General features: G+C 38.6%; 2 protein-coding genes across 2 annotated transcripts in view; one reads left to right on the top strand and one right to left on the bottom strand.

Annotated features, from left to right (window-relative positions):
* The window catches only part of LOC5565050 (coatomer subunit beta), a 28,762-nt gene extending 25,710 nt beyond the window's left edge, over window positions 1–3,052 (bottom strand). The window contains exons 1-2 of the mRNA XM_001649342.2: window positions 2,924–3,052; window positions 2,564–2,678 (exon numbers count right to left, since the gene is read on the bottom strand). Of these exons, the coding sequence (XP_001649392.1) occupies window positions 2,564–2,651 (88 nt within the window). The 5' untranslated portion in view covers window positions 2,652–2,678; window positions 2,924–3,052. The remainder of the gene's footprint in view (window positions 1–2,563; window positions 2,679–2,923) is intronic.
* Window positions 3,053–6,334: 3,282 nt separating this feature from the next.
* On the top strand, window positions 6,335–15,459 carry LOC5565067. Its single transcript, XM_001649343.2, has 2 exons — window positions 6,335–6,644; window positions 14,683–15,459. Exons 1-2 carry the CDS (start codon window positions 6,501–6,503, stop codon window positions 15,145–15,147), a joined length of 609 nt encoding a protein of 202 aa, XP_001649393.1. The 5' UTR covers window positions 6,335–6,500; the 3' UTR covers window positions 15,148–15,459.
* Window positions 15,460–26,843: the final 11,384 nt, after the last annotated feature.

The following is a 26,843-nucleotide window of genomic DNA, read 5'->3' as shown; positions in this document are numbered from 1 at the left end:
AGATGTTTAGATTCGGAAGATGGCTATATTACTTGGGATATTAATTACAACCTGAAATGTGAAGAATCAGATTTTGAAATTATTTACGAAGGAACCGTTAATAAGACAAACAATGAAATTCCAGGAGAAAATAATAAATCTTTAAACGCTGTTTACAGTACGGTCTCGAATACGCATCTATTTTCTATCAGAGCAAAAGAACAAACTAAAGTATGTGGACATATAGGATTTTCTACTGACCATCCTCGAATCATAATTGTTGAGATAGGAACTATCAACTCTCCGTTTAGAAGGAAAGCACTATCAGGGAAAAACTTCGACTTATTCACATATTTCAATTCAAAAATAACTCTGGTCGAAAACTATATAGGACAGAGTATGACGGAGCTATATAATACCGTAATGACGGAGATGTGTAAGGTGGATAAAACATTGATGGAAACGAAGTTAACGTTGGCAAGACTTAACCCAACCGAATTTGTTACCAGTATTATAAAACGGTCTGGATTTACAGCGGTCGTGGCAGGTGAAGTCTTACATATTCTGGAATGTAAACCCGTCTATGTAACACCAAGAGCAGAGGATTTATGTTATCAAGAAATACCTGTTTCTTATAACAACCAATCAATGTTCATAGCACCAGTAACTCATATCCTTCAGAACCGAGGAACACAAATTGATTGTACTCCTCTTCTCCCGGCGAAGTTTCAGATAGGGGGTAGATGGTACACGGCTGACGGTCGAATCAGAGAAACTATTGCTCCTCTGAAACTTACAACCGATATCCTAACAACATGGTCATATACTCCTCTTCCGAATTTGATGAACAGTGGGGTGTATGACGCAGAAAGTGTAGAAAAAATGAGAAACATGATTTATGAGCAAGGCGATAAAAGAATAGCTTCTAATGTGCTTCATAAGATCTTGATTGGACAAAAGCCTGATTTTCAAGGATTCCGTTTTGAAGCATTAATATCTGACCGGATGATTGAAAATGTTTTCGAAAAATACTGGTCCAAGTTACTCTCGTGGTCATCTTGGCTAGGAAATATAACGTCTACATTTATTGGTATATATATGATTGGAAGACTGGTAAAATTCGCTATTGATACGATTATGCATGGACGTATATTGTACGAAATATATGGATTAGGTTGGCAATTGCTAGCATCATTTTGGGACTCATTCACAAATTTTCTGTCTCATAGAAATGTAATGAAAAGAACACAAAATAATACAGAAGTTGAAGAAATTGCGATCGCTGACGATACAACCGGCTCGATCTACCCAAACATTTCGCATAAGTTCAACGATGAGTAAATCATGGGGAAGATTTACGGGCCCCGGGATGTCGCTTCGCTGATTGAAATAATAATCTCGCGGTTTAAAAATTATTTGTAATAATCATAGTTATCATTAGGGTTTTCATTAAGCATTTCAAAACAAGCCTCAGTCGCCACCAATGTTTAATTTTTGTCTCGCCAATGCGATAGACTAAGATTTATCTCTGTTCAAATAAATATGCTAGATGTAAGAACGGAAACATGTCATAAAATTTCTGCTCAATGTTTAGTCTGGTTAACCAAAGCGCATGAAGCGATAAGCGCTGCGAAGTAAGGCAATTAATGAATTTAGACCCTTAGCGACAGGATGTTATTCTAAGATGCAGAAACAGGCCTTGCAAGAATCTGGAAATGTTTACCTGTCTTAGGTTTGTGACCTGTCTTAGATTTGTGTGCGTCCTTTCTCTCTTTCTTTATCGAGACGGGGAGGTGTTAGGATGAAGGATGCAAAGGAAAATAGAATAGTTATGATAATTAGGCGTGGTTAAGATAAGGAAACAATCTAGCATAGATTTTCTAGAAAAAAGGACATGTGGGAGAAGAAAATGTTCTGACTCATTCTCCCTTTTGATAGGAATTAGGTTTTTTGCCCTATTGGAATAATTATGTATCGAATAGAAGTCTAGTTTCATTGGTATTGTAACGAACTCGAATTGTATTAGTTTCAGATAGTATTTAAGACAAGTTGTTTTCAATACAAGATCAGTTCATGATCACTACTGAAAAAGGTACGAGTTCCAAGGAACTTTTTTACTACCTTTGAAATATCCGAACTCCAAAAACAAGTGGTCGACTCTCTCCGGTAGGAAATTTCTACCTTTTACGAGAGATACAAATCCGCTCCCTGTTTGGGAGAATAGTCAAAGAATTTTTACGGATCTGGGAAACTAGATCTCGTTCTGCGACTTAGAGGAATTCCTTCGCTTCCTCTGGATTTGGACCGTCCCCCACAATCAGGGACCGAAAATAGTAACCATTTTCGTGAAAAAAAGTTTCTTGGAAAAAATACTTTAATAACTTTTTGTGGTCAATTATTGATTTTTTTTAGTGATTATGTCTTTCATATGCAAAAACCAGCAGACAATCGATTTGTTTACATTTTAGACATTTGTTTACATTTTCGGGCTAAGATCAAAATTCCTTCGGTGGACTACCAATATTCCCGATTTTCACAAAAATCCCGACTGGGTGGCCACCCTGATTATTCACTCTTATCTTACCAAGATCCAACTTGAGCTGCATCTCATTGTATGGCTCCGTTTCCTGAGCATTGATGATGGTGTAGCAAGATGCTTCCGACAGCGACATTTTTGATGCTTATATTCGCAAATATTCCTAAGACAAAAAGATATCCATTACGAATCAAGAAATTCCAGCTTTTGGTCGGCGTTCTTCCACGAAGAAAACACAGAATGCTTTACGAAGCACAGAGGGCACCCTAACTTTCTTCCACTTTTTGCTCTCTCGCCCACGGCACGATTTTCAATCGATGATTTAGCCTTTAAATCGGGTCGCAAACAGACCGATTTTTAACTTATTGTGATCGCTGCACTTTCCACTTTGAACCGACGACAACTTACCCGTAATAAACTATAAATTTCTAGTCCAAATTTCGTAAATTATTTTCCCAAATTATCTTTGCACTTCATGACAACCAGAATACGTGTACAGACCTCGAATTTAGTACCATTTTTAGTACCTACCCAGTCAGTCGGCGATGACTTTTGCCATGTTGACGTTGCGTGAGATCCCGGCGGAAAAAATATGGAATTTAATAGCTTTTTTTGGTATCAAGCATGTGCTAGAATAAGGGCGTCAAGTGCCACACACAGCTACTCAGAGAATGAAATTCATGAAATGACTTATACACTGAGAACAGCGTTGCAGTTGAAAATACTATGTTAGAGGGTTAAATTAAATACACAACGCCACTTGATTTGTGCAGACTAAATTTGTATTTATTTCAAATAGTTTGTGCATTCAATTTTACCATGGTACCATTTCGACAGTAAAAATGACTATATCATGGTTAAAAACTTGCAGCAAGCCAGAATCGAACCGAGGATCTTGCGATTGTCAAGCCCGAACCCTTACCGCTCAGCTATCGATGCGGTTGGATCGAGAGGGACCAAAACGCAAATAAAAAGCGCTTTTGATAGCTCAATCGTGATTGGAATAGTAAATTTAAAAACTTGTTCATGGTTCTCATTAGAGATGGGCAAAACGGCTCATTTTAGTGAACGGATCCGATCCGAATCACTCATTTTAGTAAATCGGATCTTTTGAACGGTTCAGTGGCTCAACGTCTTGCAAAGGTAAAACGAACGAAAAAAAACCGGTTTGCCCTACCCCGAACCAGAGTCTATGAATGAAGAGTTGCGCGAAGAGACTTCTTAGAATGGTTATTCTTCTTCATCTTCAAAAATAGCTCCTATCTGTTTTGCTGAGCTGCTCGATAGGTAGACGGTTTGACAGTTCGATAGGTAGATTTGGTTTCACTCTTCGCGCAACTCTCCATTCATAGACTCTGCCCCGAACCAAAAGAAAGAAGCAAAATGTGCTTTGCCATTCACGTGTGTAATTTTTCTCTAATCTTTCATCTGCTTGTATGCAAGTGAGCGGGTCAGATTTGTTGTTTGGCTGTGTATGCTGAGAGTGCGGAGCTGCAGCAAACTCTATTTGTATGTGTACCGTGGCGTGCGAAGCAAGGCACGTGTCAAACGTTATCATAAAGCCAAGGAACGAACGAAGGCGAATAGGGGGAAAGAATCGATTTGTTAATTTTCCGGGTCATTTTTTGTCTGATCCATGCTGATCAAATTCTTCGAGTGAGGATCAAGTACAGGTCATGACTGAAGCACAGGTATAGCTTTGAACATTGATTTAGATCTGTTGGAACGAAAATACAATTTGCTTCGAACCACTTTGAACTAATCACATCCGAACTTGCTTCCTAGCCTTTATGCGCTAAAGCAAGAGAAACAAAACATAATTCCGAAACCGATTTCTGCATCAGAAACAGCTGCTATAGTCGCTCTACAACAGCTCATGAATTATACTGTATCCAGTATCATAAAGGATATTTCGTTGGACGGTTCTACTGCTGTAAAACTGGTTTGCAAGTGGGGCTTCGATGGAAGTTCAGGACACAGCATATACAAACAAACAATTTTGGAAGCAGGAAAATCGGATGAAAATTTGCTGACCGCAACCATTGCGACGTTCCATTGAAAATGATCGAAATAAAAGAAAATAAAACCCTCTGGTCAAACGACATTTCAATTTTCTTTTGTAGCAATAATTCAGTTCTCGAATGATTAATAGGTAGAAAATGAATTGTATTGCTAATAAAAAGAAACTTTATTCAACCTTTTTTTATTGGATTTCATTTTATTCATTGGAATAATCCGTACTTAAATATTTTTATAAAATGTTGGCTATTGAGACACTTTTATGGTTACGCATGTCACATACATCGTTCATGCGAACGACTCAAGTACTTTTTCATACATTTTTATTTTGAACATTTTTTCCTAGCGAGCACTGTTTCACAGACAAATAGACGTCACACTCTCATCGAAGTCCATCGACCACCTTTTTAACGGCCGATTCAATTATATGGTAGGTGGCCACCACCCGCAGGGCTCGCATCGTTATTGTTCGCGTTTGACGTTTACACACTACCGCCATCTGTTGGTCCATCGGCCAAAAACACCGATTTTAGCATTGGGCGTACACGTCATCGTGACTATGATTTTGATCGGGATTTGTTCTAAATGTTACGTCTGTTTGTCTGTGACTGTTCTATGGTGTCAAATGTAAAATTTGACGTATAAGCCACTCATGCCATTACTGATGTAATATGTGTCATTTATGCCATACGTTCGAAGCACTATGGGCTCATTCATTTATTTCATAACGCTGAAATTGGCCATTTTTGACACCCACCCACCCCCTTGTAACGCTTTTTGTATGAATATCATTCAGTTTTTGTATGGACCGTAACATCGTTAGGACACCCACCCACCCCCTCCAGCGTTATGAAATTTGTGAATGGGCCCTATGTGTCGCCCCCTCGCTTTTAATGGCGTTTCCGCACTTGTAAAAACCAAGGGAGGTAATCGCAGCTCTTTATTGCTACCCCAAAGTGCCACTGGTTCTAAAATGTAAACAACCATACAAAAGAACGACCAAACAATGATGCAGGCGTAATTTTCTCGAACACATCCATTTTGGGAATTTAGCAGATTTTGCTGATTAAATTGCCAACAGCGCACTGCAGTAGCACGCAGTAAATAACTGCTTGCAAACTATATCTTTCAAACGCATTTTTACCTGTAATTTTGCGAATAATGATTTTCACTTTTGCGCGTTAAGCCTTAAAACTGATTCTGGACTTAGGTTGGCGGCTTTTCAATTGGGTCCTAAAATTTTTAATGAAATCTTGTTTTTATTTAAGAACACGAAAGCGCCTGTTACTGTAACTACTTTAGCAATTTTTCCCGCTCAAATAATGGCTATATCATGTTTAAACTTTAATTTAAAAATTTGGTCCATTAATGAACCTTGACACTTTTGATCATGTTTGACGTTCGCTTAGTCGACAAAAACACCACAGGGGTTTTAGTTCGACCACTGGGGTTGTTCCTATCTGACATATCGTAAGGAACACGGAAAACAAAATACACCCAATATTTGAGTTTAAGCCAAAGAATGTGACAAAATCTAAAAAAAAAATTGAGCTTAAACCAACGGAAAACAACGGAAAAATTGAGTAAACATGTGTTTTTGGCCTAAACTTAAGCGTTTGGCACTAAAATTGGGACAGGTCTTTAGGACCCTATTTTACTCCCATTTGACAGCCGCCCTCCACCCTTGGTAAAAACTTGAAGAAATGCGCAATATTCATTTTATAGTATTTTCGTCACTCGGGACAGTGGGGACAGTGTTGAGCTGCTGCACATCGTTTTTGCATCGGGGGTACTAACTTCCACCCATCCGAGAGTTGTGTCACTGTCATTAGTCTAAAACCGTCACAACAAAATATTTTCTGTGTTTTCACGAAAAATTTTTGTGATTCAACGATTTAGATAGAAAAATTCTGCTTTTGTTGATCAAAAACCGATACCATCGACCGGCTGCCGGCATACTTGGACCATGGGAAGCATAGAGGAGGCTTGTATTACCGGATTCCTGTGCAGACTGTGCTCGCAAATCCATCGTTCGGTGATTTTCATTTACGGCGCCGAAGGAGACAAGCACAAGCTGGAACAGAAAATCAACAACTATCTCCCCGTAAAGGTAAGTGCCCCGACCCGAGGCAGTGGCTAAAATGGCCCCGGTTCATTAAATTTTGTGTTGTGTGGGACAGAACGAAATATTCACCCGTTCCGGAAATCAGGATCATAACAGACTAGTTTTGGCGTATTGATTATGTATTTATATCGATGCTAAACGATGGATGGATTTCAGGTTTTTACGATTTTTCTAGGAGAAATCATGCTCCAGGAATACCATCAGAAATCAATTTAGACATTTTTCCAAAATTTCCTTCGGTTATGCTAACCAGAACTTTTTGATCATGTGTCTATCTTTAGGCCTCCTGTTTCAAATTTATCAAATAATCTATTTCATATCCATTAGGTTTTTGATTATTTATTCGTTAGAATCACTAGCTATTTTTATTAGTCTTGAATCCATTGTTAAGTTTGGTAAGTTTTCTGCATGTTATTGAATATTCAATTTAGAAATAGTTTTAGATTATAAACGAATTTAGTATCGATTATAAAATAATATTTCAAGCGTGTGTTGGAATAAGGGCGTAAGTCGCATGATCGATTTCTCTTCATCGATCCTCTCTTCTGCGAATCGATCATGCGAATTAGGGCAAACGCTCCCTTAGTGGAGGTAGTTCCAATAGTGGAGGTAGTGTGTTTTGGCATGTTTCGCGCTAATAAATGATTATGTGATATTTTTGTATTATGTTCGATGCGAAAATGATACAAGTAATCGAATAATATTCATGAAATTTAACCGTAAAACTATTTAAATCAATTATTTTGCTTAATTTTTTTGCTCCTTTGCACCTATAGTGGTGCATCAGTACCCATAGTGGAGGGTCCCATAAGAAATCAATGGTTTGCGCCACTAAAGGAACCATCCTTAAAATATACCTCCACTAAAGGAACAGTGTTCCTATTATTGGTGCAAGGCTTTTTGCAGGGAAATTTCAAATGAATCGTGATTTTTATACATTTGAATGATAGAAGGATTTGAGATCTATCGAATGATACGTTAAAATCATATATTTCATGATCTTAACACCGTGTTTTAGCAGTTTTCCCTCAGGTGCACCACTAATGGTACACTTGCCCTAAATGTTTTCGGATCGCTCAATAAACATTTTTCGCACTTAATTTATGAGTGTTAGAGCAGAAGCACCGGTTTTAGCCATCTTAAGGTGAAACAGTTTTGAATCAACTTTTAAGATTGCACTAAAACTTCAAAGGCACAAATCTCGCAAAGAAAGCATCGAACAACCGTGCACTTTTTATTTTGGCTTTGTGCACTAGCAGAAAGCTTAAAATAAGAAGATCAGAAACGTTTGCCAACTATTTCTCCAGTTTTGTGCTTTTGAAATCGTGAGTAGGGGCACAAGTCGGCCATTGTGCCGGCCATCTTTGGATTCTGAGATGTTTCACCTTAAGAGTGAATATATTTATTTTGTAATATATGGCTCTAACATTGGATTTTTTTTTCGGTGTCGAAAAGTAGCACTTTTCAGCACTGTTTTGGGAGACGTCAAAGTAATATCTGATTGCCTCTGTACGTCATTTATTGAACTGCTCCGAATCTCTGAATAACCTAGTCAACTAGGTTCTGGTTGTACACTCGTTATTACTACATATTAGCTTTATTCACGAGACTTTCAGCCCGCGGCTGGTTCGTCTCCGTTAAAGAAATTGTACATCCGTTTGAAGATCCGAATTGAGTCGAATTGAATTATCCAATCAATATAAAGTCAGGGGCTAGTTGACTGTGATGGATTCTGAGTTGGAATAGGATCGTCTTGCGGACGAGGAGTTTATTTTGCTCACTCTTGCCGGGAGCTTTATGTGGCGGTTCGTGCAGGCAATTCAGCACAACATAATAATTTCGATATTGAGGGAAAATTGTATGCAGCGTTTTACCTGATCAGTGATTGTAAATGGAAGTGAGAAAATATGTGACAGTCATTCCACAGCCTACCTGATTGAGGAAAAGTGTGCTGTTACTACGCATGGAAGCTCATGTGGGTTTTCTTGAAATATGTTTATGCTCCGAAAAATAAATAATCCAACTATAACGGCATTTTTCGTAATTGCAAAAAAAGTTGTACGCAACTCGTTGCAAAACTCGAAGTTTTCAGCACTCTTCGTATTTATCTAACTCGGCAAGCCTCGCTGGATAAATGTACAACTCGTGCTGAAAAAATCATCATTTTGCAACTTGTTGCCTTAATAACTATTTAGGTGTTTTGGAATATTAGAAAAAACGAGTTTTGTACGGAGACTACAAGCATGTTGTGAAATATATTCAATCTAAATTTTATCGTGCAATTCCAACCAAATTCTGTATGAAATGAAAGTTGCATGCTACTAGAGACACATGATGTATTTAATTGTGTAATTATCACCACAGGAAACTCTGAACAGGCCTTTCACATGGTGCAAAGTGAGTTTCTTGTGGATTTCCTCCTTACATCTCTTTAAATTTGGGCAATCCAATTCTGAAATCCAATCCCAAGAAGAGGAAGTGTTGGAGGTTCTGGAACAGTTGCCATCTTCTTTTAGTAAACTATTCACCGAGTATCACTGAAAAAATGGCTATTAAGTAAGCAGTGCTTCAAAATTCGTAGTGAATTATGCTCTTGTTCCCAAGCGCATTTTTATTAATTTTTAAAACAATTACCTATTTTCGACGTTACTCCAGGAATGAAACTTCTAAATAATATCTTGACGAAACCCCAAAAATAAATAAGAAGCACATTATATATTACTCGAAAACTTATTCATACAGACTCAAGTCAAAAAAGTATACAAACTTACTTTATCGATCCTACGTGTTAAGCAGGTGGAATTCTACACGTACCGCTCTGTACCAACTCAACTTTTCACTTTTAGAACGTTTAATTTCGGGATTTACAAAACAACGAAAGTAAGATTTTCAACTTTCGCAACCTAACCACTACTTTCGCCGCCCCGCTGTATGGAGAGACAAAGTGACTTAACCACGAATCAAAACAAAACACTACTTGAGCCGGTTTTACACTGGTAGAAAAACGTCGAAAGTAACTTGATGAAAAGGCTTATGATTTTTTATAATTATTTTTTTTGGGAAATAATAGAAACTACGTAGTTTTTGAACGTGAGCTGATTGTATGCAAAATTTAAGTGGCATACACTGCGAAAAAATGTTAAAAAGGTGATTCATTTTAAAACAGTTTTAGAAGACAGGTTGTGATTCTTCTGAATTAATTTTCTCAAAACCGTATGAAAGTTACTTGCGTCGATTTGAAAAAGTAATCGAGATTAGAACATACATAGTAATGATGATATGAATCCTTTTGTATAGTTTTTGGTGGTTCAGAAAATCAGTTTTGCTGCACACCGCTCTAGATCAAATTCTGAGTATCCTCCTAAAATTTGAGCTCATTTGGATGAAAACTGATACACAGCTCATTTGGATGAAAACTGATACACGATTACCGAAAAAACTCAGTAAACCAAAACATGTTTTGATTGATGGAAATTACTGACTTAAGCTAGGTATGCTGTTCCGCTCAAGAAAAGTAAAAATTTCTGTCCAAGAAATGGTAAAGAAGTTTCCTACCGTGAGCTCCATTTGAATTGACATTTCTTTTCAACTGCGTACTGCGATCAAAGAAAAATGCTTTTTTTGAGCATTTCTTGCAAGAAATTTCTCACGCATCGATAGGCGATTACTTTTCTGTTGAAGTGCATACTTCGCTTTAGTCAGTAAAATTGTAGAACGTTTTTACTGGCTTTCCAGTTTCCCATGCTTCATGCTTTGCTTCTCCGGATTCTATTTTTTTTTCTTTCTCCAAAAACAATGCAAATAAAAACCCAAGGGACATGTACATGTCCCTTATTAAGCATTTTTCATGTGAATAAACATCTAAGGTACGCGCATATTTCAGTGGAAGTAATCGAAAAATGTGTGACAAAATCATTATTATTTGGTTGGTTTGCATACAAGAGGCAAACTAATTGATGCAGATGAATTTACCTCTTGTATGGAAACCAACCGAATTTACCAACGTAAGAGCAGTTAAAATCGTGCTGAGCCTTTTTGGCTGCTTAAAATAGTTGAGTTTGTCACTGAATGTCGACTACTTACCACGAGAAAGCGCAAAATAGGCGCAGGAAAAGTTTGGTTGCCGTAGACGTGTCTCCTGGCGCCGGCCGGATGATTCTACAGCAGGAGATTCTCATTTGACACATTCCCGCAAGCGCATCAGTTTGTTTTGATTTGATTTTGACGACAAGTCAGTAAAAAACATCAACTACCCGGTCAACCAGTCAGTGATTTTCGATAGCGATCGATATAGATTCGTTTTGAACCGTTAGTGATCGCCATCGTTGGTCAAAGATCTATAAAGAATTATGAAGACTGGTTGGTCGGGTACTGAATAGTCGGTAATTGTTTTTACTGACTTATCGGCCTGTTCGGTAATGTTGCAAAATTGGGTCTGACAGCTACCGTAGTTCATTAAAAAGTAAAAATTATTACTGAACCTCAGAAGTTTTCAATCAAAAAGCTGAAAGTTCGGTAGTTTTTATGGTTTACAATTCGTACCCAGTATAAAAAAAAATACCGAACAAGCAAATCGTGATTGAGTGTGTACTGCCCTACATGGGAATTACTATGGTAAAACAAGCAATTCAGTCAATGGTTATAATGTTAGCACATGTGCTCTTGAGGGTTAATGCTACACTGATACAGTTAGATACATTCGGCAGCTACAACTTAGCTGAAGATCGTTCTGACATAGGGTAACGACTGTTTATTTCGTTCATAATCGCTAACAGTTGGCGCCAGCGGCAAAAAATACAGACAGCAACCTTTCGAACATGCAGTTTCTCTCACTGGCCGCCGAGCAGCGACACTGATGTTTGTATTCCACGCACTGATCGCGCAACGCTGGATTCTCAAAGTTGTAGCTGACGAATGTATCTAACACTATCAGCATAGTTCTAATCATCGTGAGCACATGGACAAATACTATGACCAATTGACTGAATTGTTTCCTTTTTCCATTATTATTCTCATACTAACTTTGAATGGCTTGTGCAGTCTCAGTTTTCATTCCAAAAGACCTAAAATTTTGGAAGGCCACTCAGAATTTGGTCTAGAATCGAATGAGCGGTGTGGAGCAAAAACTATTTTTTGAACCACCTCAACCTATATAATATGGTGTGCCTGCCACACTATATACGATTGTGAAAATGGGAACTTATGCAAAGAAAGCTCTCAGTTAGTTAAGAACTGTGGAATTGTTCATAAGAACACTAACCGTAAATCGCTTAAAAAAACTTTGAATTTGAAATCGGCTTGAATTTTTCAAATTGTTTAATATTCCCAAATTTTTTTTTTTTTATATATATATATATATATATATATATATATATATATATATATATATATATATATATATATATATATATATATATATATATATATATATATATATATATATATATATATAACTATTAGATTACTTCATAGCACTATTCACTGGTATTGATATCACCATCTTTATTATTAACAGAATTTTGAATAACAACGTCACCATTATCTATACCGATTTTGTTATTAACATCACATCTATAACCCAGCCACAACACAATACTACTGCTTCATCAAGTTTAAAATATAAAACTTCTCATTAAAAATAATCACTGTAATAAATAAATCACATCAACACTCAATGTCATTATGTTCATTAAAATAAAAGTAGGATTCTTGTTGCTTATATCACTAATATTCACAATATCACAAACTATCATCACTCTAATAATCACAATCTTAGTAGCTTACTACCATTAACCACACAAAATTATTCGACACAATAATGTCATCTCACTATATTATCACATTATCACTATTTTCTTAGTAACATGATCAAAACCAGCAACGGAATTATTCATATATCTTCTTAAGGTGATCCCGCCGAGGGCTGAAGGCCGTATAATAATGAGAACAATGTCCTGCAACAATGAAGCGCATCACACAGCAATCACAAGTACAGATTATACTATAATCACTTATACTTACAAAAATTCAACCTCGGCGAATAAACTGTTTCTATTTTTTTACCGCGCCGATAATATGTCATTGCTAGGATCTGTTAGAAGAAGATATTTGTTCTTGACGTTGTATGAAAACTCTAACCGACACTATCAGTTTTTTTTTTTAAATTGTAGTAATCTCTGATAATTTTATTTCTTTGTACAGGTGTTTTAGGGTAATGGAATATGATATGTGCTTGCCTTTTCAGTATTGGGGGTGTTAGTGATTAGTTCGTACTCACTTATATTCTAGTATTTTTCTAATGAGTTACTATTCCTTTTCACGGTTACGGGTACCTATAAATAGAGATAGCGATTAGTCACAAGTTTTTTTTTTTTGACTGACGGCATTTTTATAATATATTCAATGCTATAATGAAAAACCTAATCCTGAAATGACGCTAGTTGACGAGAAGAGAATGATATAATTAGTAAATTAGTAAATAGTGATATTATTAGTATAAGAAACTGGTTTAAGGCGAAGTAGGCCGTCATTGAAATTTGTACGCGTCGTTGATGATTGTTGCTAATCCATCTCACGATTTCGAATCAAAGAAAATCAGTTGGTTTGGCACTGACACAGCTGAAAAAGTATCAGCATACTTTATGCATGTTGGCGCGTACAGTGATACTTTTTCAAGTCAATATAAACTATCAAGATTGAGTTTTATCACTTTGAAATGCACGCTGAAAAGTAATCATTGTTGCCAATATGAATGACGGGCTACTTAGCCTTAGAAAGATTCTGTTGTATCCTTGTACGGCCCATGCGTGTTCCTGTTCAGCACGATTTCTTTAATGTTAGGAGATTTTGATGCACATTAAAACAAATAAAATAATGCTCCGGATGAGTGTCTGGGGCCTTCCTTAGCCGAGTGGTTAGAGTCCGCGGCTACAAAGCAAAGCCATGCTGAAGGTGTCTGGGTTCAATTCCCGGTCGGTCCAGGAACTTTTCGTAATGGAAATTTCCTTGACTTCCCTGGACATAGAGTATCATCGTACCTGCCACACGATATACGAATGCGAAAATGGCAACTTTAGCAAAGAAAGCTCTCAGTAAATAACTGTGGAAGTGCTCATAAGGAACACTAAGCTGAGAAGCAGGCTCTGTCCCAGTGAGGAGGTTAATGCCAAAAAGAAGAAGAGTGTCTGGAAGTATAAATAAAAAACGTATAGAAAAAACAAACAAGGGCCGCTTCATCATAGACCACGTAAAGTATCGGTTCACGGCGATGTTAATCAATAGTGTTCATTAAAAAACACTTTTGATTATTATCACCATTGGCATCACTAGTGTGCATTTTTCTCTTCAGAGTAAAGATACATTTAAGCCCCGAGACCTGACAGCAATCAAGCTGATCACAAGGTTGTGCCTTTGCCCAGGGATATTCCCAAAATAAATTATTCAACTTATAATTGGTCGGTAGTAAGTCAGACTGGATCAAAAGCTATTTATTACTTCAGTTATTCTGAATTACAAAATATTTGCATTGTTTGTCGAAATATTGGGACATATCTATTTGATGAAACATCCGTATCAAAACTGCATTGAAAAGATCAGAATTATTTGAGTTTTTGACTCATCTCTGCGAGATCAAAATAACATGTAGTCCGTTCTGTATGAACACCGATCAATTGTCTTCCCTACACATTCAATTATACTTTTTTTTCGTGTTGTTTTATGGAGGCCCGGGGGCCATGGACCCTTCAACAATTTTATAGATTATTTTGAATGCTAAAGGTGGAGATGCATCGAAGCCAAATATCGAATTTTCAAGAGCACAAATCTAGAGAACCGTTCGTACTGAAAATTTCACCGATTGGTCACCACCAGCGAGTGACCAATCGATCAATTTTTCAGCACGAACGGTTGTTTGGTTTTCTAGATTTATGCCTTGAAAATTCGAGGTTCGGCTTCGATGCATATCCACCTTAACACGATTTTGTAATAGCAATATGAAGTAATTCATAACCTTTTTTTTCTCTAGATTGCACCTTCCGATCCTCTCCCGAAGACCGTATGCGAAGGATGTATGAATAAAGTAATCCAACACCATGGCATGATTCGCAAAATTGCAGAAACACAGAAGAAGTTCAAAAAACTACGGGAAGAAGAGACCTTGATTCGTCAGCAGCTGAACAGGCATTCGGTCAATGCCAACCAAGCCTCCAGTACGTCTTCTGCGGCGAGTGGAAGCAGCATCCGTACCAATAGCGTCGGCAGTAATACAAGCTCTCCAATAACAGCTTCTGCCACTTTAGAACGAACAGGCAGTAGCTCTACGGGATCGCCCTCGCTAAGCACTCCTAGTTCAAACCGTAGGATAACTCGCCAGACTCTTCGGATCCATCAGCAGTTGCACAATGATATAAATAATTACATCGAAACAATGGATAGCAGTTCACCATCATCGGACGATGATAGTGATAGCGACAGCGGAGATGGTAATTAGATACCCATTAACATAACTTTTATAATGTTTCATTTTGTCAAAGTCCTTCCACCATCGTTGGCCGTATTGCATTATTGTCCTCATGGGTTCAAGGGCAGTCAGAAGAGAACAATTGCACATGACGACTTAAGAAAAAAAAATTGGGAAGGCTGTATTACTTTTCGACATAGAAATGAAACCACTGAGCTCCACTAGCCCTCTTTCGTTTGAAACGCTGGACAGAAGGACTGCTAGCTATCGTATATTGCGATTGAATACTGTACTCTTAATTGAACTGAAGTGTAATAATAAATTACGATTAGTGTAATATTACTCATTTGATTTATAATTACATATCACATTGCATTGTGGTCTTACCTTGATTGCCAGACGTATTGTAGAGCTCCATCTTCGTCGGTCTTGAGCGATACTTCTCTTTTTTTAATTTCTTTCCAAACATTACATTCATTTCTTATATCTAGGTGGTCTGTGCTATTAGACAACACTATCATCCTAATTTGGTAAAACAAATTTGAGATTTTATTAACATTTTGTTAACAATATATTACATTTCATCTGCCGTAGCAGTTCAGATTTTTTACAGGTGACTTGATTTCACCTGCTTATAAGAAAAAAAAACACGTTTTCAATTTACTTAACCTAACTTAACCTAAATATATAACGCATTAATCGTGGTAATAACGATTTTTGCCTGACATTATTAATTATTTTATTTGACATTTGTTCCAATGTTTCAACATTGGATATTCTATGTAACTCATTGGTACTATACCAGGGAGGAAGCTTCAGAATCATTTTCAAAATTTGATTTTGAATTCTCTGTAGCGCTTTCTTCCTGGTATTACAACAGCTAGTCCATATTGGTACAGTATACAACATGGCTGGCCTGAAAATTTGTTTGAATATCAAAAGCTTGTTCTTAAGACAAAGTTTTGATTTTCTAATAATAAGGGGATAGAGACTTTTACATATTTATTACATTTGGCTTGAATGCCCTCAATGTGATTTTTGAAAGTTAAATTCATATCTAGCATGAGCCCTAGATACTTAACTTCATCTGACCAATTTATTGGAACCCCTCTCATCGTGACAACATGTCTACTTGAAGGTTTCAAATAAAGAGCTTTTGGTTTATGTGGGAATATTATTAGTTGAGTTTTGGAAGCATTAGGAGAAATATTCCATTTTTGCAAGTATGAAGAAAAAATATCCAAACTTTTTTGCAATCGACTACAGATGACACGCAGGCTTCGTCCTTTGGCGGAGAGGCCTGTGTCATCCGCAAACAAAGATTTTTGACATCCCTGAGGTAACTCAGATAAGTCAGATGTGAAAATATCGTATAGTATTGGTCCCAAAATGCTGCCTGAGGCAGCAGTTTTTAAAGGAGGTCATTCAGACCTGGAGTTTTGATAATTAACATGAAGTTTACGATTTCATAGATAACATTAAATTATTCTAACAATGTATGTTAGAAAATTAAAGTTTTGTTTTTAATTTTACGGTCAAACCTTCATGCCAAAACCTGTTGAATGCTTTTTCTAGTAGAATAGCCTTCAGATTTGTTGGAACGGATCAAATTTGTTACACATAAAAGTTGATGAGTGGTCGAATGTCCATGGCGGAATCCGAACTGTTCATTGGTAAAAAAATAATTTTCGTTGATTCTGTTCAAAATGACCTTTTCAAAAAGTTTACTGATGGAGGAAAGCAAACTTATTGGATGATAGCTAGAAGCTGCGGCAGGAAATTGAAACAACCTTAGCATTTTTCCATTTGTCCGGAAAATATGCTAATTGAAAACATTTGTTAAATATATCAACTAAGAATGATAAGCTACTCTCTGGAAGTTTGTTGATGAGGATGTAGAAAATTCCATCATCTCCAGGAGCTTTCATATTTTTGATTTTTTTTAAATACTCTCACTTCTTCCAAATCAGTCTCCCAGGAATTTTCAAAAACGTTCTCTTGATTGAGAAACTTTTCGAAGTCCTGAGTAACTTGATTTTCTATTGGACTAGTAAGTACTAAATTAAAATTGTGCACACATAGCAAGTTTTTGAGCTTTTTTGCAATTAGTTAGTAATAATTTGTTTTCTTCTTTCAATGCCGGTATTGGCATCTGAGGTTTTTTTTCAAAATTTTAGATAATTTCCAAAATGGTTTAGAGCCAGGATCCAATTCAGAAATTTTATTTTCAAATTTTTTGTTTCTCAATTGTGCAAAACGTTTCTTGATTTCTTTTTGCCGATGCTGCCATATAATTTTCATAGCAGGATCGCAAGTTCGTTGAAATTGCCTTCTCCTCACGTTTTTAAGGCGGATCAAGAGTTTGAGATCATCATCTATAATCACGAATTCAAATTTTTCTTCACATTTTAGAATTGCAATGCTCTTGGCTTCAACAATGGAATTTGTTAAAGTTTCAAGAGCATTGTCAATATCAAGTTTCGTTTGTAAAGAAATGTTAACATCAAGATTACAGTCAATATGTGTTTCATATATATTCCAGTCAGCTCGAAAATAATTGAAAGTGGAGCTGATAGGATTGAGAATCGCCTCATGGCATATTTGAAATGTAATAGGGACATGATCAGAATCGAAATCAGCATGAGTAACTAATTGGCTGCAAAGATGACTAGAGTCGGTTAAGACCAAGTCAATCGTAGATGGATTTCTAGAAGAGGAAAAACATGTAGGGCTATCAGGGTATTGAATTGAGAAATATCATGAAGAGCACTCATCAAATAAAATTTTGCCGTTGGAATTACTTTGAGAATTATTCCATGAACGTTGTTTGGCATTAAAGTCATCAATGCCTCGGAATCTGCCTAGCAGTGATGACCCACCAGCCATGAAAAATACTAAGGCTGTCGCGAAAGTCTCAAAGCTTTCACCTCCTGGATTCAAACTCCAAGAGGAAAGAGACTTTCCGCCGCTACCGGGAAAATCTAAAATCCCAAATATCCCAAAATTTCAGACTGCTCAGCCAAAAGAAAGTTTGCATTCGGAGCCCCTAGGACAACCTCATGTTCCTATGTTCCTATGTTTACGCTTTCTGGCATCGTGGATATCATCCTTAACTTCTTCAATGCTTCCGACCCAGTGAAGAACATTGTCAAAGGATTGCTTCCATGCGCACACTTAATTTAGAATGCCGAATCTCGGCTAATTTTAACCGAGATCCGCACAGCCGAGTAGTCGGCAAACAAATTTACTGAGATCTCAGGAAATAAAAGCCGAGTATCAGTAAACCGTGCTTCGTTGCTAAGCAACCGGGCAATTTGTTAGCTGAGTCTCGGTTAAAATTGGGAAACCGAGATTCGCACAGCCGAGCTCGTGAAAAAAATCTAAGTGTGCGTGACTCCTCTTTTGAAGCAGCTGGCTTCTAGAATGCCCCTTCTTGCAACGATCATATCTTTTGATGGATAAATTATCCACAGAGGTCGAAGATATGATTTCTGTTCTACACTGGAACTGTCGTAGTTCTTCTTCTTTCTGGCGTTACGTCCCCACTGGGACAGAGCCTGCTGCTCAGCTTAGTGTTCTTATGAGCACTTCCACAGTTATTAACTGAGAGCTTACTGTGCCAATGACCATTTTTGCATGCGTATATCGTGTGGCAGGTACGAAGATACTCTATGCCCTGGGAAGTCGAGAAAATTTCCAACCCGAAAAGATCCTCGACCGGTGGGATTCGAACCCACGACCCTCAGCTGTCGTAGTATTATGCCTAAATTAGATAGTTTTAAATTTTTAGTTAGTAATTTACAGTGTGATGTTTTTGCATTATCAGAAACATGGCTAACACCTGATGTGACCCTTCCTTTCCATGATTTTAATATTATTCGCCTGGATCGATCCGACTCATATGGAGGAGTGCTTTTGGGGATCAAAAAGCATCACTCGTTCTACAGAGTCGATCTGCCGCCGATGTCAGGCATTGAAGTCGTTGCATGTCAGGTGACTATCCGAGGCAAAAGCCTCAGTGTCGACTCCATAGATCTTCCTCCGAGATCTGCGATATCTCGCAGAGATCTCTCTCACATCTGCTCAGTTATGCCTGAACCACGTTTGTTCATTGGGGATTTCAACTCCCACGGAACAGGCTGGGGGGAACTGTATGACGACCACAGATCAACGTTGATATATGGGGAAGTTACACGAGTGGCACCTCCAGCTCAAGATGGAAGTTCTAGGGATAGCCGTTTAGACCTCTCAATATGTTCAAGCTCGTTATCGCTGGATTGTTCATGGAGGGTAATCCAGGATCCCCATGGTAGCGATCACTTGCCGATCGTACTTACAATTTCCAATGGAACACAAAAGTCTTCATCTATCGATCTCGCCTACGACCTCACGAAACACATTGACTGGGGAAAGTACGCGGAAACGATAATTGATGGAGAACAAGCGGTAGAAGTACTTCCTCCGTTGGAAGAGTATCGATTTTTATCCGAGTTGATTCTCAACAGCGCGCTTCAAGCACAACGCCGTCCTGTGCCAGGTCCGTCGGTTCGTAAGAAGCCTCCCAATCTGTGGTGGGATGACGAGTGTAAGGAACTCTATCGCGAGAAATCCGCCGCGTTTAAATACTTTCGGAAACATGGTTCAATTGACAACTATGAGCGCTATTCTTCACTTGAACGCAAGTTTAAAAGCTTGGTCAAAGCGAAGAAAAGCGGTTATTGGCGTCATTTTGTGGAAGGATTATCACGTGAGACCTCGTTGAGAACGCTTTGGACCGTCGGAAGAAGAATGCGTAATACATCGTCGGTTAATGAGGATCGAGAGAGCTCTCCTCGGTGGATTATCGATTTCGCTAAGAAAGTTTGTCCGGATTCCGTTCCTGTTGATCGCGTGCGACGAGATATTCCGGTGGATAGGGACGCCATGGATAGACCATTTTCGATGGTTGAATTCTCATTTGCTCTCCTTTCATGTAACAATTCCGCTCCAGGAATGGATCGAATCAAGTTCAATTTGCTTAAGGGTCTACCTGACGTCGCAAAGAGGCGCCTATTGAACTTGTTTAATCACTTTCTGGAGTGTAACATTGTTCCGGATGACTGGAGGCAGGTGAGAGTAATAGCCATCCAAAAACCCGGGAAACCCGCGTCGAACTATAATTCGTACCGTCCAATTGCGATGTTATCGTGTATTCGCAAGTTGTTAGAGAAGATGATTCTCTTTCGACTGGATAAATGGGTTGAATCGAATGGCATGCTGTTAGATACGCAGTTTGGTTTTCGCAGAGCCAAAGGAACGAACGACTGTCTTGCGCTGCTTTCTTCAGAAATTCAACTTGCCTTTGCCCAAAAGAAACAGATGGGTTCAGTGTTTTTGGATATTAAGGGTGCTTTTGACTCAGTTTGTGTTGATGTTCTTTCAGATAAACTCCACGCAAGTGGCCTTTCATCAATTTTGAACAATTTTTTGTACAATTTGTTGTCCGAGAAGCATATGAGTTTTACTCATGGCAACTTGTCAGTTTCACGAATTAGCTACATGGGTCTACCACAAGGCTCATGTCTGAGCCCCCTTCTTTATAATTTTTATGTGAGAGACATTGATGACTGTCTCATGGAAAATTGCTCGTTAAGACAGCTTGCAGACGACTGTGTTGTTTCTGTCACAGGACCAACAGCAGCCGAACTACAAGGACCCTTACAAGATACTCTGGACAATTTGTCTACTTGGGCCTTAAAGCTGGGTATCGAATTCTCTGCGAAGAAAACTGAGATGGTTGTCTTTTCAAAGAAACACAAACCTGCCAAGTTTCCGCTTACACTCATGGGTAAAACAATCACTCATAGCTTGTCTTCTAAATATCTCGGGGTCTGGTTCGACGCCAAATGCACCTGGGGGAAACACATTGCGTATCTGACACAGAAATGCCAAAAACGAATCAACTTCATGCGAACTATAACCGGAACATGGTGGGGAGCCCATCCGGAAGATCTGATCAAGCTGTACCAAACGACCATCTTGTCGGTCTTGGAGTACGGTAGCTTTTGTTTTCAATCCGCGGCGAAAACACATATGCTGAAGATACAGAGGATTCAGTACCGTTGTCTTCGCATCGCGCTAGGTTGCATGAACTCGACTCACACAATGAGTTTAGAGGTACTTGCAGGAGTACAGCCCCTGACAGATCGTTTCGCGGAGTTAACACTCAGGTTCCTCATCCGTTGTGAGGTTCTCATTCCATTGGTTATTGAAAACTACGAAAAGCTGCTTGAACATAACCCTCAAACTCGTTTCATGAGTGTGTACTACTGGTACATGACGCTGGAGGTTAGTCCATCTTCGGTTAACACCAATCGTGATAGCTTCCTAGACTTCGACTGTTCCTCTGTAGTATGTGATTTGTCCATGAAGCAAGATATCCATGGTATTCCAGATCACTTTCGTTCAAAGTTTATCCCTCCCATGTTTGCAAGTAAATTCGGGCATGTCAGCGAGAACCGGCAGTTCTTCACTGATGGGTCAAAAATGGATGATATCACTGGTTTCGGTGTTTACAACGTTTTTCATAGCGCCTTCTTCATGCTTCAAAAGCCATGTTCTGTATATGTTGCTGAGCTAGCAGCTATACATTACGCCTTAGAGTAGATCAGTTCTCTCCCACCCGAGCACTTCTTCATTTTTTCCGACAGTCTAAGCTCTCTGGAGGCTGTTCGGTCAGGTCAATGAAGCCGGTGAAGCACTCAGCGTACTTCCTGAATAAAATACGCCAAGCATTGAGTGCTTTGTCAAATCGCTTTTACACTATTACCCTAGCTTGGGTCCCTTCCGATTGCTCCATTCCGGGCAATGAGAAAGCGGACTTTCTGGCTAAGGTAGGCGCTAAAGAAGGCGATGTTTACGAGCGTCAAATCGCCTTCGATGATTTTTTTGCATTGGCCCGTCGGGAGACCTTGATCAGCTGGCAACATAAATGGAGAGATGGAGAAATGGGTAGATGGCTGCATTCGGCTGCACAGGTGTCGAAAAAACCATGGTTTAAGGGGTTGGGCATGAGTCGTGATTTCATTCGTGTCATGTGTCGGCTTATGTCCAATCACTATTCGTTAAGCGCGCATACCCACCGTATTGGGCTCTCAGAAAGCAATCTCTGTGTTTGCGGCGTGGCTTACCAGGATATCGAACATGTTGTGTGGGGATGCAGTGAACATCGTGGCATCAGATCTGAACTGACTGAAACTCTCCGGATCCGAGGAAAACAGCAGAAACCTGTCAGGGAAGTGTTGGCGGGCCTTGATTTAGAATATATGAATTTTATCTATCTGTTTTTGAAGCGTATCAATGTCCGAGTTTGATTGTCGTTCGTTCCCTGTCTTTCTTTTTCCTCTTCAAATTGTCCTCTTCTCGTCGTGTCTCCCATAAACCGTTTTTGTTTAGATTCGTTACAGATCTGGACATCCTGTCCCTTCAAGCTTCATCAGCATAGTAGTCTAAGTAGCTTAAGATATCCCGAAAAATCCTTTCCTTTCCTGATGTACAAATGTATTCCCTAACCTTAAAACTTCCCCAAACTAACATAGTTTTTAAAATAAATACAAATTTCAAAATGTATATAATGTAAACAAAAAGAAAAGATTTCGGCTCTGTTATGTCATACGGCGCACGAGCCTGCCAAATAAACGAGATAAGTAAAAAAAAAGTCATCAATGACAAAAAAATGACTTATTGCGAGTCAATTTTCGCAAGTCAGTTTGGAGCAAATTAACTTGCTGTCCAGAGCATTGAAAAGGCAAATAGACAGCTATGAAAGTATATTTACCAAGCTGTGTTTCAACAGAAACACCTAAAGTTTCAAATGACGAAAACAGTTGATGTTTTATACGCCTATGAATGATGATTGCAACTCCCCCATATGCCCCATCAAGTCGATCATTACGATAAACAAAAAAGGTAGGATCTCTTTTTAGTTTGGATCCAGGTTTTAAATATGTTTCAGAAATAACTGCTTTCTGCACGTTATTAGCTGTAAGAAAATTAAACAGCTTGTCTTCTTTACCATTCAAAGAACGAGCATTCCAATTTAAATTATTTAAATTATTATTTATTGGATCCATTAGAAATAACAATTTGATTAGTAAATTTTACACCGACCTGGACTGCTTCAGTCATAGTGGCGGCTTTGAACATTGCATCAATCATTAGATTCAATATGTTCAGTTAGAACATTAAAACCAGAGGCAGACATATAACTTGAAGTGGGTACATTTGATGATTTTCCGTTAGAATTTTCGCTAGACGAAGATGCGGAGTAGATGTTACCTGTGACGGCAGGGTTTTTTCCATTTGATTTGAAGCAAGTAGAATGGGTACTCATAGTACGAATAGGGGAGGAGTTCAATTTACCTGCTACGATATCGGCAAAGGATGTTCCGTGGGTAGATACATTCGAAATTAAAAGATTCGAACGGCTATCCGACGGATTAAAATTAGTTTGTGAATGAGCATGATTCCCTGGTAACATTGGTAGCTGAATAACAGTTTATTCAGCTGAAAAGAGGCTGTATAAACCGCATTTTAGCTGGATATTCTGTTATTCAGCTATCATTGTTACTTGGGTTATGATCTACCTGCTGGGTATGATTCCTAATCAAGCGATCGTTAAGGCGAAGTAGGCTGTCATTGAAATTTGTACGCACCGTTGATGATTGTTGCTAATTCATCTCACGATTTAGAATCAAAGAAAATCAGTTGGTTTTGCACTGACACAGCTGAAAAAGTATCAGCATACTTTATGTATGTTGGCGCGTACAGTGATACTTTTTCAAGTCAATATAAACTATCAAGAATGAGTTTTATCACTTTGAAATTGCACGCAGCAAAGTCATCATTGCTGCCAAAACGAATGACGGGCTACTTCGCCTTAACTGAAAAATGAGCATTGTTCGATACTCTACCAGGCAAATTCCGGAAACGACCGTTATCGTAACGGATCTTATCTTTCATCTGCCTGGCACGAGCCTCGAAGACTCTCCTTCGCGAAGGGCAATCCCGAAAATTGGACTTATGATTGCCCCCACAATTCGAGCATATAAACTTGGTAGTATCTTCCTTCACTGGACAGACGTCCTTGGCGTGACCTCCTCAAATGCATTAAGCATCCATGCAACAATTTTTTGTACCATAACCCCACTTTTGGCACCGACGGCACTGAGTTGGGTTCTGGTAATTTCCTCCAGGTTTCTGGAAATGTTCCCATGTCACACGGACATGGAACATAAGTCTAGCTTTTTCTGAGTCTAGGTTTTTAGGTCTTTTTTGTTAAAGTGAACCAAATAATATTCTTGAGAAAGCCATTTCCGAACAATGCCAGATTGGGTTCTATTTTTCATAATGATTTTTTTTTTTTTCTGTTCGGAACATAAACCACTGCGACCAATATTTGATCTATTGTAGTATATCCCGTGTCCTTTGTGTAGTGCATGTCGTTTTACTTTGTCACTATCGAGAAGTGATAAAGCATTCGGTTTTATTACAGTTGTAATTCCTAACTTGATCACAGGAAAGGATTCTAACTGAAAGGATCCTACCCTTCGAAGAGTGTGGAGCATGCACTCTCCACAGGCGCGCCCCTTTATCAGGCAAAATCGGATCCCTCGATAAAGCCAAGAAATTACACCGATATTGTCCATGCATCAGAATCCTAGTCCTTACTTCTTCAAACTAGAGAACGAAATAAATAAAAGATTAGAAAACAAATTGTTGAATTCGACTACTTGGACTGAAAAAAAACAAGTAAATCATTTAATCCTTTTTTGATCTCTTCAGGTGACTTATAGTCACTTGAGAGACCTTTGAACAAACGTTCAGTTTTGTCGTCATAAGTACAAAAATGTGCTTCTTCTCTTCAAGATGATTGAGAAGAAGCTCGCGATCTTTAAAAGTTTACGGCAAAACGCGACAGTCTCCTTTCTTTGCGATTTGGAAGGAAATCTTGATTCCTCTAATGGAGTTCCCCCAAATTCGGAACAAATGACCACGATAGGTGATAGATTTTCCCTCTTCAAGGGACCCCACTCCTATTTCCTCCCATCTTTCCCTTCCCTTTCCTCTCCCATCGGGTAGATGATGAAATAGGCTCAAATATGGCGATGGCACAAATCTCCCAAAAGGCGGGGAACGTGCCTCTGGAGCCGGCCTTCTGATACCTTCTGATACGATAGGGGATTCGATTTGGTGTTCGGAAAATTTGTCTAGAGCATCGAACTGATTGCTCATTTCGAAACAATTATCAACATTATTCATTTTACCCTTGGAAGAAAGTTTACATTCCGGAGAAACGTCCTTTCTTCCATTTTTGCCACGTTTAGTGACAGTTTTAAATCCCACTTTTTTGGAAGGAAGTTGTGAATTCAGATATTCACCCTTCCTTTTGTTTGTAGTTGCAATCATGTTTAGTGAATAAACGAGAGAAGTCGAGACCTCCTAAGTGTTTTTTTCCCAAGACGGTGTCCGCTAGCTTTCGCCAACGGGTCCACCGAAAAGTTGAAGGCACGGGTCCAAACAAGGGTCGTAAAGGGATCAATAGATGAAAAAATAGTACTGATAAGTACTGCTTTGGTAGCACTGAAAAGTACCGTTTTTAATTTTAGCACTGAGAAGTACTGCAGAGAGAATTCTGTGCGTACACGAAGGTACGATGTGCACTAGCGATACTTCTATTCTATTATCTACCACAACTCATTTCTTTTCACTGATTCGTGCGACGTCTTAAAATCAATAAGGCTGATACAAATATTGATTTTCTTGTATGTCACCCACCCCCCCCCCCCCCTTGGAAAATCCGAAAATTTTGAAGGGGAGAAAAAAAAAGATTCATCATTTTTTTGACATCAGTTAGGTTATTTCAATTTACAAAGTAAAAAACAAGTAAAGTAATGATCCAGAGGACGATTAAAAACAGTTTAACAACTATCATTAAAAATAAAAATTCGAAAAAAATAACTTTTTTTTTCATTTTTATTTATTTGTTCCTTATTTATTTTTATCCCCCCCCTCGTACCTTCCAAGTGGTCTCGGACATAAAAGAAATTTAATATTTGTATCAGCCTAAACAGAAGGGTGAGTCTGCAAATTATACTCCCGGAATTTATCTAGGATCATTCGCAAGCCAAACATCTGGCCCGTTGTTCAGCGGCCCTCACGAAACCCTGCTTGGTGTGCGCCGACGAGGGACTCCTCGAGCGGTTTCACTCTGTTAAACAAGATGCATGACAGAATTTTGTACGCCGAATTCAGCAGGGTAATTATTCTGTAATTGGCACACTCCAGACTGTGCCCTTTCTTGTAGATTGGGCGTATGAGGCCATTTAACTAGCCGGCAATTATTTGTCCTACCATACCTTCAGAAGTACTCGGTGCATCAACCTGTAAAGCTTGAGAAGCTTGACCGGGATTTTGTCCTTACAGCCTTACAGTTTTTCAGCTCGCTGACAGCCTTTTTTTGTTAAAGATTTTTCTTCTATGATCGGCGGGTTCACAGTTTGATCGTTACAATCAATGTTCATCATGTTCCTTGCTATATTTGCATTTTCACCATTCAACAATTGCTGAAAGTGCTCCTTGCACCTGGCAGCCACCGCCATGTTATCGGTCAGCACTTCCCCTTCTCGATCATTGCACATGGCGTTCACTGGTAATTGTGCCGCGCGCCATTGACCGTTGCATAAAAT

The sequence above is a fragment of the Aedes aegypti genome, chromosome 1 (genome assembly GCF_002204515.2).
Source record: "Aedes aegypti strain LVP_AGWG chromosome 1, AaegL5.0 Primary Assembly, whole genome shotgun sequence".
NCBI lineage: Eukaryota > Metazoa > Arthropoda > Insecta > Diptera > Culicidae > Aedes > Aedes aegypti.
The sequence above is the reverse complement of the archived record's forward strand: the minus strand, read 5'-3'. Positions and strand labels throughout refer to the sequence as shown.

Bases quoted from the DNA above. Each gene is read 5' to 3' on its own strand.
- LOC5565067 (XM_001649343.2), top strand. From the start codon at position 6,501: ATGGGAAGCATAGAGGAGGCTTGTATTACCGGATTCCTGTGCAGACTG. The intron at 6,645-14,682 runs GTAAGTGCCCCG...TTTTTTCTCTAG, and splicing joins ACAACTATCTCCCCGTAAAG to ATTGCACCTTCCGATCCTCT.